At 38.2% G+C, this 16,637-nt stretch overlaps 1 protein-coding gene across 1 annotated transcript; it reads right to left on the bottom strand.

The window, feature by feature from the left end:
- Positions 1-1,530: 1,530 nt before the first annotated feature.
- LOC123505680 (ankyrin repeat domain-containing protein 17-like) lies at positions 1,531-7,322 on the bottom strand. Its single transcript, XM_045257319.1, has 10 exons — positions 7,219-7,322; positions 6,135-6,222; positions 5,685-5,783; positions 5,410-5,511; positions 5,108-5,296; positions 4,231-4,329; positions 3,931-3,993; positions 3,658-3,715; positions 2,910-3,058; positions 1,531-1,942 (listed from the first exon to the last, which is right to left on the bottom strand). Exons 2-10 carry the CDS (start codon positions 6,199-6,201, stop codon positions 1,881-1,883), a joined length of 888 nt encoding a protein of 295 aa, XP_045113254.1. The 5' UTR covers positions 6,202-6,222; positions 7,219-7,322; the 3' UTR covers positions 1,531-1,880.
- Positions 7,323-16,637: the final 9,315 nt, after the last annotated feature.

The following is a 16,637-nucleotide window of genomic DNA, read 5'->3' as shown; positions in this document are numbered from 1 at the left end:
CTCCCAGAGCTCCCTCTCATCTTCCCCTCCCACTGTGAGTCACCCCCAACTGCCTCAGACAATCAACAGCTGGGATTAAAGATTTTTTTCCGTAGTAAGCCTCCAGGCTCATCTTTCCTTAAAAGTTAAGGAAGAGGGAAACGAAAGGCAGATGGAAATGAAGAGTTATATAATTGTGAAGAAAGGAAAAGAAAATAATAAGAAATTTTATGACTTTCGTAATGACAGAAGAAAAGAAATATGAGTTTTATGTATGGACACTAACTCTTATCCAATATATATATAAAAAAAAAAAAAAAATGCAAAAAGTGTTCCCGTTTGCGAAAGTCACGACAATCTCTCTCTCTCTCTCTCTCTCTCTCTCTCTCTCTCTCTCTCGTACAAAAATGCAAAACTGGTGTAGTATCTGTCCCTCCTCAGTCTTTGTATGTCTGTCTCTTTCATGAATATATACTTTGAAGACACTACGTACTATCATTTTGTCCGATATCACCATTACCATGACTGCCACTTCCACCACCGCAGAGTAGAATAGTGGCAGGGTACATGAAGGGAGAGAAGGTGTTAAACAATAAATAACAGGGAGATAGCGAATGTGTCCGGTAGCTATGACGAGGTAAGCTTACGGTTGTTTGTTGCGTCACGTCAATAATAAATTGCCACACTCTCACCCATCGCCAGCCGTCTCGGAAAAGCCCTCAATGGCGCTATAACCTTTAGTCGTAATATCATGTAGGTACAAGTTTCTAGTGCCGCCATAATGACTTCTCACTCTGGCGTTATTCCGCTCTTCCTTGACCCTCCTTGTTGTCTCATCACTCTCATATGCTTACTGGTAACATATAAGAAGCAGTTACAAGGCCACCACGATGCCTTTAGGTGGTCACAACGGTACCGTAAGATATAAGGACTGAACTCCACGCACCGCCATTCCAGAGTTGCTGAAATACCAATGGCAAATATTGAATCGCCCACAGTTCATCAGTTTTCATCAATGTAATTTCTTGATAATGGCTTCTGTAAAGTTTTATTCGTGTATATCAGTTTATGGGCTTGATTGAGAACGAGTAATGTTTTATTTACCTTTGACCTTAATGTTAGCTTTCAAGTTTTATTAGAAATTGTAGTATGGAGGGAATTCTTTGTTTTGATATTGATGAAAGATTAACAGCGTCTGCTGTCTTCCATTTTCCTGTTCAGAACTAACTTAATTAATTTTATTTCATGTTTGCTAGATTTTCTCCAAATGTGTATAGAGTTAACAACTATTATGTTGAATTGTACTTCTTCTAAATATGTATCTGTATAGAGAGGATCAATAACTTATTTTATAAAGGATACTCATTGAAGGCTTTCATTTTCTGTATATATATTCTGAGTTCAAAGAAAACGTATACTATGTTTAGCAAACTAATGTAATTTTGACTACTCGCAATGGCACTTTGATAGGGATTTACACACTCGACTATGGAGTACATCCTATCGGAAGAAATAACTCAAGGGTGCAGTTAAGAACCAGTCATAAGTAGCGTGAACTTAGTATTTATGTTAGTTCTGCATAAAGCAAGATCTTTACAACTACAGAGCAAATCAGTGGACTGCTTCAGGTGATGCCCCAACAATGCTGATCCAAAGCAGATCTCTTATTTGTAAAGCTATTACATTTTATCATTAAATTCTATAAGTTATAACTACTTTAAGACAATTCGTCACTCGTATTTCTCGTATTATATAACAGAAACACCGGAAAAAAATATTGGTATTGTCATTTAAATTGATATAACTGCAAGAAACTCCATCAGCTTCAGCTGCACTTAGAAAAAAATGTAACTTTATCCGGATTTCTTTTGTCTCCCATTTGAGCTTGGCTGCCACGCCTTTCAAGGACACATCGCCTGGCGCACTCTCTGATGCACTGTCACGAGCAGCATCCCCTCCGCAGCTGTAGGTCAAGCCAGTAAGGTAATGTTACCAGCATGTATCTATAATAAGATGTGCACACGTTCAACAAGTAATGGCACACACAAAGAGTAATTATTCAATAGCGATAAATGATTCTGAGAAGTTACATTGTAATGTAGAAAGAAAGACTGAAGGCATAAGAGGGTGGTTTGGAAATTAAAGCTTTGCAGTCTACTCTATCAAGTTCTTCTGATATATCTATCGGAATAGAAAGGGTTTCACATAAAAACAACTTGTCTTCTCTACAAATTAATAATAATAATAATAATAACAATAATAATAATAATAATAATAATAATAATAATAATAATAATAATAATAATAATAATAATAATAATAATGATAATAATAATGATGATGATAATAATAATAATAATAATAATAATAATAATAATAATAATAATAATAATAATAATAATAATAATAATAATAATAATAGTAAAAAGAGTTTGTGTGCAAAGTGTAAGGCTTATTTCAGTCGCTCATCAACGACACATTTATCTCTACAAGTGCCATAGTTTCAAACAGTGCCGCAGCAAGATCTTCATGATGACTGAACTTTTTTTTATCAACCATAATTACATTTCAACGATGCATACACTGAGAAGTAGAGCTGTTTTTGCACGTTCCCTCTACTCAGTACAAACAGTATATTTTGCCGGTAAAAATCTTTCAGAAACAAATGTTATTTTTAAAGACCTTAAGGCTTAATCCAAACAGATGAGACGGCTCGCAGTGGTCATGTGATGAAAGGTGTCACGGCTGATTGTAAAGCTTGGCATTGCCAACAATAACTTATTTATTAGCATATAGATAAATACATTACATTACGAAGTGTTTGTCATTGCAAAGTCAGACCGATCAATTTCGTTACAAAAATATGAATAGGTACGCACCTAGCTATGTTTTGATCAGCTCAACCCATTCAGAGAAAGAAAAGTACTCACATATAGGCCGCCCATCTTCACTGTTGTGCCGTGTCCCTCCAGGATTGTCAAGAGAGTCGATATTGACGTCACTGCAGGCCTGGTCAATATTTCCAGTTTTCGTCCATTGGCACTTGGCTTCACATCTGACCTCATGACATCCCTCATACCTTCGAAATAAAGGTCACAATATATAAGATTTTATTTATGAATTCAGAAATGGGAATCGCAAAATGGAAATTTGCTTTCAACAGCTCAATGCAACAATCAAAACTCCACACTACTCAAAGTTACAATTCCATTAAAGTAGAAACCGCAAATGTAAGTCAGCGTAATCACATTGCTTACCTGTCCAAAGTGTTAAAGGTCGCAGCACACCAATCTCAGTATTGCGGTTAATGATGTAAAATTTGACTGAAAGTAACGGTTTCAAACCTAATAAAGAGAGAGAGAGAGAGAGAGAGAGAGAGAGAGAGAGAGAGAGAGAGAGAGAGACATTAAAGTTATATTATCTATATTAGGATTGATATGTAGGTCTATTGGCTTCTTACAGCTTCCATAAATTTCTTACGTTCTTAATGTTCTTCCTTTTACGTTGCCTCCTTGCACATACTATGGAATTTGTAACAAAAAAAGTGGTTTCAGCAAAGCACTAGTTTGACCGACTTGTAATCATTGACACTGCTCACATCACAGTCCCGTGCATTACTCCTAGCTGAGTATCACGGGCCACGGTGGATGCATCAGATAAAAGAAGACTTGCACTCGCCTGGTGTGATTGAGCGGGTAGTGGACACCATCCGTGACACACATGACCTGGATCTTGTCTGTGAAATTGAACATGCACTTGTTACACAGATTTGCAGCATAGCATAACAACTGGCTACGTAAGGAAAATATAGAAATGCAAATAAAAAACGAAAAAAAAAAGAGCAAATGCGTGACTTCTAAGCAAAAAAATAAGCCTTTAAAAAATCTGATGGATTAGTTAAAACATTATCTGCGCACAGGTGAGGTTGACCGGGCTAAGCTTTCAGCTCACCTTCTATGAGTTTTGTGGCGTTAACGTTCCTGTTCATCGTAGCCACATCCAAGGCCGTAAGATCTGCCGAGGTGAAGAGAGAGAGATTGGTTTTACATAAAGACCACGTGTGTGTGTGTGTGTGTGTGTGTGTGTGTGTGTGTGTGTGTGTGTGTGTGTGTGTGTGTGTATGTGTGAGTGTGTGTGAGGTCTACCATCTATGTATAATATTTCCAATTCAGTAGTCCCAAAAAAGAAAAAAAATCACACAATACAACTGATGTGTTTAAGGACGGTATATAGATAAGCATACAAACCCACCGTTGTGGTTAGTGAGAGTGATGTCTGGACAATGCGGAAGCGCTTCAATGAGCATGTCCGCCCGTCCCTCCTGTGCCCACTTCATTACTGGCGTATTCCCTGGGGGGACAACCGAGTGCATTGGTAACCCCGCTGTTCTCAAGCGGAACTAGGAAAACTGATTAATCTAAGAGAAATGTGAGAATCTTCTTTATTTTATTTATTTACTTATTTTTTTGCAGGAGGGACAGCTGGCCAAGGGGAATAAAATATGAAAAAAAAGGCCCACTGCGTTGCCAGTTCCCTAAAAGACATGAGAATTAACCAAAATTCAGGAACAAATGTCTTGATACCTCAATCTGAAGAAAGGTATAGTTGAGCAGAATATAGTTACTGCAACTACCAATACTATTATTGCTGTTACTTTCTACTGCCATTGTTGTTGCTACTGGTATAGTTAGATAGAAAATAATTATGTATCATGGCTACATGTCGCCCCTGCCAATACTTTCCTCCTTAAGCTGCCGACTCTATACACTAGATACTGCATCTGTTGAATCTCTCCATCTGTGTGGCTGCTCTCCTAAACAGGATGGAGCCAAAAGCTTTTCATCTTGATTCTTCCCCTTTAACAGGATATCTTGACTTTTTCACTCACTGCCACAATGCTTTATAAACTTGTATTATAATTTTCATGCTTACTGTTTTTTTTGCTTGCTGCATTCCTACTTACTCCACCAGCCTCGCCGCATACTGCCTTCTATTTCTTTTCACTCATACTCTGTTCACCTTTCGAATGCAAGAGTTAATCAGTATGTTCACTCTCTCAAGCCTTTCATTGGCAAACAATTGAAGTATCAGGTGCTTTGCCGTTCAGAACACCAGTATGAGTACTAACCTAAGGAATCACGATGGTCAAGATCAATTCCAGCATCAAGAAGTAGCCGTAGCACAGAGCTGCTCCCTGATCGCACAACGACACCCTTGCCCTCACTGTCCGTAGCGTTGACATCCGCCCCAGCTTTCACGAGTGTCTTCAGTGCCTCCTCTTGTCCCTTCTCCGCAGCAGCCATCAGCGGGGTCACACCTGATATGCGCACAAAAGGACCAAGTTTTCATTCATAAGATACACATATGCATTGAAAAAAAAAAAAGTACATTAGCTACTAAAAAAAGGTGGATTTGATAGCTGTAGCTCACCCTTTACTAAGTCTTTCAGGTCCACTTCAGCGCCAGCTTTCACAAGACTGTTAATGACCTCTGAAGATCCATGCCAGGCAGCGTGATGAAGTAGTGACCAACCTGTATTAAAGATAAAAAGACACTAAAAAAATATATCATACATGTCAGATATTCTCTGTCTTATTTGTATTTTAGAGAAAAGAATAACTGATTCATATTATGTACTTTTCTTCCATTCAATATTTTCCTTAGTAACGGGTTGAAAATATAGTTCTGTCGGAGAGAAGCAATACCTTTTTCATCCCGCCAGTTAATCAAGTCGGGCTGGTCCTCGACAGCGGCGGAAGCACTGCCGGTGTCTTTGTGAATCATAAACTGCACCACATCCGAACCTGTTACATTACGTTAGAGCATTTAATAAAAATATCTCTAATCCAGTCAACACTATGATAATCAATTTGCATGTTTTTCTCTGAGGACAGATTAAGGCCATCCTCAGCCCATTGTCTGGGCTGCCTTCTCAACGAAAACCTCCTTTCTCATCACTCCTAGTAGTCTTTAGTTTCACTGCTTGCCTTTCCTTCTCATTCAAGAGAAAGTTCATTATAGAATGGAAAATACTTTGCATCTAAATTGCATTTTGATTAAGAAAGCATTTTTAGAAACTTCACAACTACAAGTGAATTTAAGTAGCACAAATACTATGTATATGATGTTACTCGAAAATTAATTGAGCATTCTACCTGATGGCTTTTCATTGGCCGTCGCCAATCCCAGTAAGAAGAGACAAGTCCACCAAGCCCTCGACATGTCCTGAAGTTTACCAGTACCCTGTGGGATTGGAGAAAAGCGACAATGTAATTTTATAACATCTTTCCTTGTACAGTTGGAATAGAATGTTGTTCTAGGTACGCACATCTTTATTATTTTAAGCTATATTCATAAAATAGCTCTTTCTTGCTCTGTAGCTCTTTGGTCAAGTGGAAAAAGCTGCAGGGCAGCCTACAATCATTCTTCCCCGGCTCCCGCCACAAGCGAACACACGTTGCTGCGTGTAAACAGACTACTTCCTGACATGCTCCACTTGTATCGCCACGTAGATAATCTTTCTGTCGTGTGTGTGTGTGTGTGTGTGTGTGTGTGTGTGTGTGTGTGTGTGTGTGTGTGTGTGTGTGTGTGTGTGTGTGTGTGTGTGTGTGTGTGTGTGTGTGTGTGTGTGTGTGTGTGTGTGTGTGTGTGTGTGTGTGTGTGTGTGTGTACCAATGCAATACAAAAAAATCAGAATGTTGCTAAGACATAAGTGTTCACTTTCTGAGGTATATTCTTATTTTTTTCTGTATATTTGAACATGTCAGACCCGGGATACTTCCACAAATAAACTCTTAAAAAAGTTACCACGGAGAACAAACTTCGTCAGAAATGTGTCATCTTTTTGCACGAGTACAACTTTAGAGCATGTGTAATGGAAAGCATGCTCTGATAATCATTTTCATCTCCCTACATTTTCGTGAAAACTCAAGCATCTATTGGATACATTCTGCATGCTGCTTTCAAAGGTGATAATGACAGCCTCTCTGGAGTTGTGTGCTCAACCAGCCAGTCAACCTTACTATATCTAGGAACCACACTGTAGAGAGAAATGGAAAATTTCTGTTCATGGATTCATATTGCCAATAGGTAATGCATACATGTAGGAAAACCCAGGCCCAGCGTCGCTTGTTTGCGTCTATTAACATCCTTGTACCCGCGTGAGAAATGTTCGAAGCAAAAGGTATCATAACGTAAGAGCACAAGACAATAAGCAACGTAGTGGGATGGTCAACACACCTGATTCAATGTGTGGTGTTGCCTGCGGTATTGGGAAGGATGTCGTGGATGGTGTTGTCTTTCTCAGACTAGAGTGCACGATCTCACTCTTTGTTTAGTGGCTGTTGCAGCTGTACGGCCTCCAACAGCTGTCAGTGCGGTGCAACACCTGTTCACTCATTATCTTTGCATCATCAGCTGACGACATTCAACAAGAGATGCGCCAGTGACAACCAGTTGTAGAGTTACATAAAAGTACGCGAAATAAAGTTGGTAACGAAAATACAGAGATGATAGTAGATGCACTTACTACTCTATCAAATGTCGCCACTGGAGCTCCAGTTCTTTGATAATTATAATGTGATATCCTAAATGAATGAATACTAACCTGAAGTTCACAAAAGTTATTGCCATGGCAATAACCGTTATCGTTATATTACAAAACAAGAATAAAAGAATAGTTCGATATTAGAAGCAAGGATGAAAAAAAAAAAATAGATATCCACTACACCTTTCAGCATAATGCCAGCTTGGCTGCTCAATCTCACTTGCTTTTTGTAAAATGTAATATACTGTATTTAGACCAGCTTTCAACGCCTCGTCGCTGCAGAGAGTAATTTTTTACTCTGCTTCAACATTTCGCACTATGTCGCAGAATCGAACACTTGGCGCGCTCCCCGTGCAGCAGAAAGGGGCTTAAGAGCGCTCTCCCCTCCTGTGGGCGGTAACAAATGGTTTGCCATGACACATTTCCACAATACACTGGTGGCAGTCCGCGCCGCAGCCTAGATACAAGTAATAAATGTTCCTCTGATCTTACAATAAGATTAATCAACACACTAACTCTATCACGATGTAAGATTTGAATACATCTATTTCACTCACACAATAAGTAATCCAAAAAACACGAAGTAAGCATAATGGTAGTACAGCAATATTCATCATGACAATTCTCTCGTTAAAGAACTTGACCCAGTGTGTTCAGGAGGTCCTTTGTCCACCATGCCAGTGTGGCCAATTGGGAATCAGACCATTAGAAGATGAAACTCAGAGAAGTCTCGTGCGGGTGAGAGAGAGAGAGAGAGAGAGAGAGAGAGAGAGAGAGAGAGAGAGAGAGAGGATAGAAGTTTCAAGTATTGAAGATTCCATGATGTAGAGTGTAGACTAAGAATGACCATGAAATTCGTATCTGCTTCGTGCTACAATGACGTCATGTGCTGTGTCTCTATAGTGTTCGAGCTACATCGTAATAACGGTGGAGTGAGTCACGTGGCCTTGGCATCATCTCCATCTCATTGGCTTTAGATTTGAGCTTCCTGGTCCCTTACTCCGAGGTATTGGGACACTATATAAAATCCTGCTTCACACCTTTTACCAGAAGGAAAGGGTGAGGTGTGCTCCGACTGCCTCAGCCTGAGCTTAAATCTGCAGAAATACCATATACGTGCATGCTAACCACCACTCTGTCTCGTCTTCATTCAGCATTGTATATATATATATATATATATATATATATATATATATATATATATATATATATATATATATATATATATATATATATATATATATATATATACGATATGGGTATTCATGTAGACGATATGGGTGCTTACATAAGCACTTCAGGTAAAGTCCGCCATATTGGAGTAAATTATAGGAGCTGCTGCTTTGTTGAATTTATAAACAATTATTTCAAATTATGTAGGCGTGAATACATAACACATACGATGAATCTAGCGGGTTTAAAGTTGTCAGGTTACTTAAGGTATTTGGGTTTCCATGAAAACACAGGCCTCGCAGTGTTCCGACGGTTCACATAATCTGTGGATAATTCATATGATTGTTTTCTAACAGACTGTATGAAAGTAACTTCTTTAATTTTAATCAATATCAAAGTCTCTAATGATCATCAACAGCGTCGTCGCCGTCATCCATCACTACGTTATCGCTTTTCCAGTGTCTCGTGGCGGCTTGGCACCATAATTGATCACATGGCGGGTCTGCTCCCTCCCCCCGCGGCACTCCCCTTAGCCCAGGGACTATGGACATTAGAGGTCGTTTCTCATATATCTTTCCTGCCTCAAGCAGTTTACGTATCCAGAACGTATTCGAAACGAACGAAACCTAGTAACAAATTGAGCGAGGATACGTATGTGGCCAGCTCCTATTTCAAATGTGTATGCAACTAATTATTGTACGAATCGGACATAAAACGCAGTGTATGTGTTGTGTTATCATCATGACAAGCATGTTCGTGCAAAGTAGATTATAAATAGGGTGATGCGGCATAGCAATACAATACTAATGAAAAAAGAAAAAAAACTAACAAAAATTTGAAGAATCTCAGTAAAAAGATTTCTTAAAACTTCATTGTTGATTAATGACAAAACGGAGATAATTGAAGAAGAAACTATGAGGAGCTTTTAAAGGAACTGAAAAATGGGAAGGGTGCAGGTCCAGAGCGGCTAAGTCAGAATTCTTAGAACTTTTTTGGAAATGCAGGATCTTTGCAAGAAATCTAAAACATTGAAAAAAAAAAAGACATTGGTGAAAGGCAAAATTCCACTCAGCTGGAATGAGTCTCAAAATATAATGGTGCCTAAAACTAGCAATAACCGTGACTCTGGCCTCGCATCAGGAAAAAGCCCACTGAGGTGCTGGTTCTTATGGAAATAAAGAAACGTATTATTCAAAGTCGGAGAACAAGTGTATTGAAACCTCCCTCTTGAAAGAATTAAAGTCATAAGATAAGGGAAATGCAGAAACGGAAAAGGAGTTACAAAAGTCTACCATTGCAAGGTATGCAGGATTGCGTTAGAAAAGTGGACAAATTAAGGGCCAGAAAAACTTTTGTAGGTAGGCCACGAGAGGAAAGCCATACAATAAGCTACATCAGAAGACCAAGATCTGCATTCGGAGGATAGTGAATGAGCCCCAATTCCAACAGGTCCTGTGTGTTGTGCACTTCAATCCTGAAAGCATCGCCTTGCATAGTTCCGCTTCAGTGATATTAATGCTTTTATTGCCTCTGTATATCAAACATAAATCTTACTGTATCACTTTAACGCTGTACATTAGCATTTCAGTTAGTCATGTCATCATAATTAACTTTAACCTACAGTGGTTACAGTGAGGATATAATATTGTATTGAGGATATATATCATAATGCATTGTGAACCACGCCTTCACCGTCACTGTGATGTATTTTACTGCTGTGATGAGGTATTGAAACAGCCATGGTGGGCCTACTACTGCCACCAATTCAGCGTTCAGTGACACAAAAATGATCTTCCCTTTTACTTACTTCCGTTCTACATACCAGCACGTAACGCGAGCTTTGTGGAACTCATAAAATTCTTCATATTTCTTTCCTTGTTATCTTAGCTGAAGATGTTCATACATAGTATATGAACAACTGGATTTTTGTTTTCATTTTACATGTACAAACGGAGGTCTGAAAGAAATTTGTAAACATATACTTACCTAAATGTTATTGCATTTTTGTTTCTGTTAATTCCTAGACGAAAGTTTCTTCCCTTACAGTCATCGCAGCCAATAAGTAACGTGTGATATTTCGCCACACTGTTATTATCACCAATGCTTGAATGTTTGCCAGTATTTAGAAATAAAAGTTTTCCTTTGAGACAACTTTAAAGCCATAATTGATGTGGTCTTTGAATCATTCACCATTGTCTATATTCAAGTTTCTAAAGCGATGAATATTGCCTGTGAAGGAATACACTCTCTAAGGCAACGTAACAACAACGCGTTTCTCTTCCTGACTGTCTTGCATCTCAGGAAGACAGAATGTTTCATTCCGTTTTGGTCTAACCCTGCGATCCTTCACCATTTAATTTGCATTCACCATTTATCCTTCTTCATGGCGTCTGCCTACAAGACATAGACTCAGATGAAGTCAACCATCTCCAAGGCACAAACCACTTCCAAAATCTTTCTTCAAATTAGATACTGGAGCCCAGTTTATGAAAAATTGTCTCAGAGTTATACACAAAGATATCAATCAAGAGTGTCTTTATTTTCCTGTAACCATTTCCCTCGAGGCTTGTTTTGAAAACGTTGTTTAGGTGATGGAAGTGTGACGCTTTTCGTGGCATTATTCAAAAGATGCTTCATAACGTACCCGATGTCGAGCCAGGAGTACTGAGAGACGATACCGAAACATGTAAACTGAATTCGCGGAACGTCATGACAGAAGCGTCCTGGGAATTTCACGGCCAACACTGCAAGACCATCGCATTGGGAGAAACGTCCTTATGCCATGGAAACGATGACACTGCCTTCAAAGAGGGAGTAAATCGAGAATGGTATTAATAAAGTCCCTACATTCAGTCCGTACAGACACAAACAATATCTCTCTCTCTCTCTCTCTCTCTCTCTCTCTCTCTCTCTCTCTCTCTCTCTCTCTCTCTCTCTCTCTCTCTCTCTCATTGGTTAGTGTGGCTGCAGCCAGAGGTCGTGCTTCGCTGGTCTGTGAGTGTTATGGCAGGAATCAACAAAATCTAAAATGAAAATTCAAATGCATTCAACAGGCATTAACTTAACACGTACCGAATGTCCATGCCGGTGTTTTTGAGCGTAGTGTGGTCTGGTCTTGCTGGCCGCCATGAACGTGCCTCTCCCGTGCCTCGGTGAGGGGTTCGTGACAGTGAATAAAGGTGGACCCACACACACATCACCACCAATCACCACTTGACCGCCTCGACGAGCATCTTTGCTTTTTTTTCCCTACCTTATCTTAATTAAATCTTGCATTTTCTATATATCGGTATGATGAAATAAAAAATAATTTAAAAATAAATAAAAATAGAAAATGTACATGATGACGCCATCCTCAAACTACCATCATTATATATGAGATGTCTTTTAAGCACATCTCCTATTCGTGTATGCAAGTCAAGGTAAACTAAAATGACCACCAACTACATTTTCGATAGACTGTATACAGATTAGAAAGAAATTGTTAAAAGTTAACCTTTTCTTGCTGATTTATACACAAAAACCTTATATATATATATATATATATATATATATATATATATATATATATATATATATATATATATATATATATATCTCTCTCTCTCTCTCTCTCTCTCTCTCTATATATATATGTATATATATATATATATATATATATATATATATATATATATATATATATATATATATATATATATCTCTCTCTCTCTCTCTCTCTCTCTCTCTCTCTCTCTCTCTCTCTCTCTCTCTCTCTCTCTCTCTCTCTCTCTCTCTCTCTCTCTCTCTCTATATATATATATATATATATATATATATATATATATATATATATATATATATATATATATATATATATATATATATATATATATATATATATATATATATATATATATATATATATATATATATATATATATATATATATATATATATATATATATATATATATATATATATATATATATATATATATATATATATATATATATATATATATATATATATATATATATATATATATATATATATATATATATATATATATATATATATATATATATATATATATATATATATATATATATATATATATATATATATATATATATATATATATATATATATATATATATATATATATATATATATATATATATATATACACACACACACACACACACACACACACACACACACACACACACACACACACACACACACACACACACACACACACACACACACACACACACACACACACACACACACACACACACACACATTCTTGATTGTGTAAACATTTGACAGCTTTTCCCGTCGGAATACTAAATTATTTCAAAGGTTTATCAGTATCTATATGAGTTTGGTTACATTCACGATATTGAAGGGGAACTAGGACAAAGTAACACACACACACATACACAATGTAGTGTAGTGGTTAGCACGCTTCGCTCACAACCGAGAAGGCCCGGGTTCGAGTCCTGGGAATCGACGAGGCAAATGGGCAAGTCTCTTAATGGGTGGCCCATGTTCACCTAGCAGTAAATAGGTACGGGATGTAACTCGAGGGGTTGTGGCCTCGCTTTCCTGGTGTGTGTGGTGTGTGGTGTGGTCTCAGTCCTACCCGAAGATCGGTCAGTATGATCTCGGAGCTCTTTTCGTAGGGGAAAAGGCTGGCAGACGACCGTGGTGAAGAACACACACACACACACACACACACACACACACACACTGGACTCACTGGGATCACATTCCTAATTTTCCTGTTTCCTTCACTACTCAAAACTTTACTGGCTTCTCATGCAAAGCCACACTGACTCCAACTATTGGAAAGAAAATCCGGAAAAGAAAATCCGAAAAAAATTAAATATGTTATGAGAAAACAATATTAGTATTGCTAGATGGAAGTTTGTGCAGGACATGTTATTAGATTTCTCGAACTAGTCTCCCAGTAATATTCGAACGACCGTGAATGGAGCAGCCCAGAGTACCGTTGACGACCAGTGTGTATCAATACCAGAGGTAAAATGTATTGCCTGTCTCCTGTGAGGAGAATGACACAAGTTTATATAACCATTATTGTGGTAAGCGTAACTTGCCATACATCTGCTCCCAAACATGATCAACAACAGCAGCACGCACACACACACACACACACACACACGTTACAAAAATTAATCCAATATCAATATCAATAACTGAGTTATAAAATATGTTTGGTTTGTTTGCGTGCTTCACCATTTTTTCTTGATAGAGTATAGGTGAGATTCCCAAAGTAAAGTCTGGCGTATATCATACTACAAAAGGATTGCCAGGACCAGACACGGAGTACAGACTGATTCCTTCCTTCCTTCCTACCAGCGCCATCAGAAATTGTTTATCGATGGCTTCCACTCCCCACATCAGCAACCATATTCCTCTCCGCCATATCCACACGCAGGACACGGAGGCTCCCATCGGACACAAAAGTGATGACAACGGAGCTTTACGCCACCCAGTAGCCCTGTCACACCTCTGCACCTTCCACACGAGAGACAAGACAGTTGTGTGCACTGACTCCCTCTCATCCCTCCATCCTCTGCTTTCCCGCCACCCAACCACGTCGACGACCCTTGTCCGTTGCATACAGCACACTCTCCACCTCACTACCTCGGGCTGGGAGATAACCTTTAAATGGGCGCCCTCCGACTCAGGTGTTTGCGGTAACGAGGTCGCCGACGCCGCAGGAAAGATGACACTCTCCGCCATAAACACAACGCCATTGCCTCTCCCCCTCCCTCCATCGCCATACGCCTCATCACGCACGGAAGCCTCCTGTCCTCCGCCTGAGGAAGAGCGGCCAGCTGCCACGCCTATGATAGCTTTACAGGACCAACTTAGAACTCATAAGGATCACTACATTTTCGCACCCCTAATAATAATAGTAATAATAATAATAATAACAATAATAACAATAGTAATAATAATAATAATAATAATAATAATAATAATAATAATAATAATAATAATAATATTAATAATAATAATAATAATGATAATAATAATAATAAAAACAGTAACAAAAACAACAACAACAACAGCAGCAGCAGCAACAACAACAGCACAGACAGAGGTTACAGTGAGGTCAAAGGTAGAGTGAAGGTTGCGGAGAGCGCAGCCCACAAACGGAAGCGTGGACAGACGAGAAGCCTCTCGTGAATAAATCAATAAATGATAAATGATTGCTCATAATTAAAATTGTAATAATCGTCATAGAAGTAGAAGAGGATGAAGGTACACATCATGTACTATTACATTGTTACTGCACTTCAGTGAGCGTCTTTCCGCATCTTTGTTGCCTTTGGTCAGTGCATGCAGTTGCTTTTTAGAATCTTGTTTAACTAAAACTTTACAACTTTTAACATTTTGTATGATCACCATTTTACTCTACCCCAATTTCTGTTGCTTTTTAACGGCTTGTACTGGCCCATATGACCACGATGATGCGGCGCATTTTTAAGTAAGTAATCAATCTGATTGGAAGGCGGGGCTCCGGGGAATCTAAGAGATCCTGTCGTCCCGCTACAAACCTAGAGAACATCCGAGGAAGAACAAACGTACTTCTCATTCTATCTGACCGTCCCTTTAATATACCCTTTCCTTCCTTCCACTCTGAGGATTATTATAATTTTTTTTTTCTAATTTATGTGAGCTGGTCATGAAAAGGGTCATTAAACATGACATTGAACAAAAAACAAACATTTGGAGGCTTACAATTAGACAAATGACTACTTACATCCAATTAGTGACACACATTAACGGGAAAACAAAACCCATTTAACAAATACCATAAACACAGTACAACATCACGACACAAAACATGTGTGTACGGTTTTTTGCCCAACTTCTTTTAATTTGGTAATTTTTAATTTGCTTTCACTTTAACAAAATTTTCTCCCTTTAAGTTTTATTTTACGTTAACACTTTATATGTCACTACACTAAAGTGGCCACATGTTTATCACTATTATTATTGTTGCTATTGTTATTCATCTAAGTATAATGTTCAAATCACTGCTGAATGACCATTTATCAATATATCAATATCCTGTCCACGGTCCGAGTGTAGGTTGGGCTTCCTCACTCGGGGCAACGGTTTCCTAGCGGGTGGGCTTTGAGATAGGAGGTACCCTAAAAGTGTCCCCTTTAGCCCATAAATTCCCGTGAAAAGTCCACATGGTATAAATAAAAATATAAATAAGACCAGAAACTTCTGTATTTTATCTTTACGCAATTTTTATTTTTACATACTTCTACAGGCACGCACACACACACACACACACACACACACACACACACACACACACACACACACACACACACACATATATATATATATATATATATATATATATATATATATATATATATATATATATATATATATATATATATATATATATATAAACCACTCGCGTATACGAACAAAACTCATTGTATTTAGTTTCTAGAGGAAAGCTCTAAACAGTACACAACTGAACACAGAGTGGCTTTAAGTTTAAGCACAAGTAACACTGCAATCAATACTTTTCCCAGCAAAAGTTAGGCTTACTTCTATATTGTTGTCCGATATAAGCCTGTCCTTAGGAGGTGAGCACTGGGGATGAAGCAAGTAAAAAAACCTATCCCCGCAGCGAAGAGGTGAACCAGATCAATATCACAGGAGAAAGCGTTAACAAATTCTCTTTCCACATTACTGAAATTATTGGAAAGCTGCTGTAACTATCAGATTCTAAATTGCTTCCAGAATTCGTTTCCTTTCATCAGATGATTCTACAGCTGACATATTGTTGATAAATATATTCGCATATACTGCGGACGAAGAGTGCGCAGGGATCAAGAGAGGAGAAAAGGTCAAGCCAGGGGAGAAGGATGGAGGGAGGTAAAAAGCAGAG

The sequence above is a fragment of the Portunus trituberculatus genome, chromosome 18, assembly GCF_017591435.1.
Source record: "Portunus trituberculatus isolate SZX2019 chromosome 18, ASM1759143v1, whole genome shotgun sequence".
In the NCBI taxonomy this organism is placed as follows: domain Eukaryota; kingdom Metazoa; phylum Arthropoda; class Malacostraca; order Decapoda; family Portunidae; genus Portunus; species Portunus trituberculatus.
Note: the sequence above shows the minus strand (reverse complement) of the source record. Positions and strands in the feature narration are given on the sequence as shown.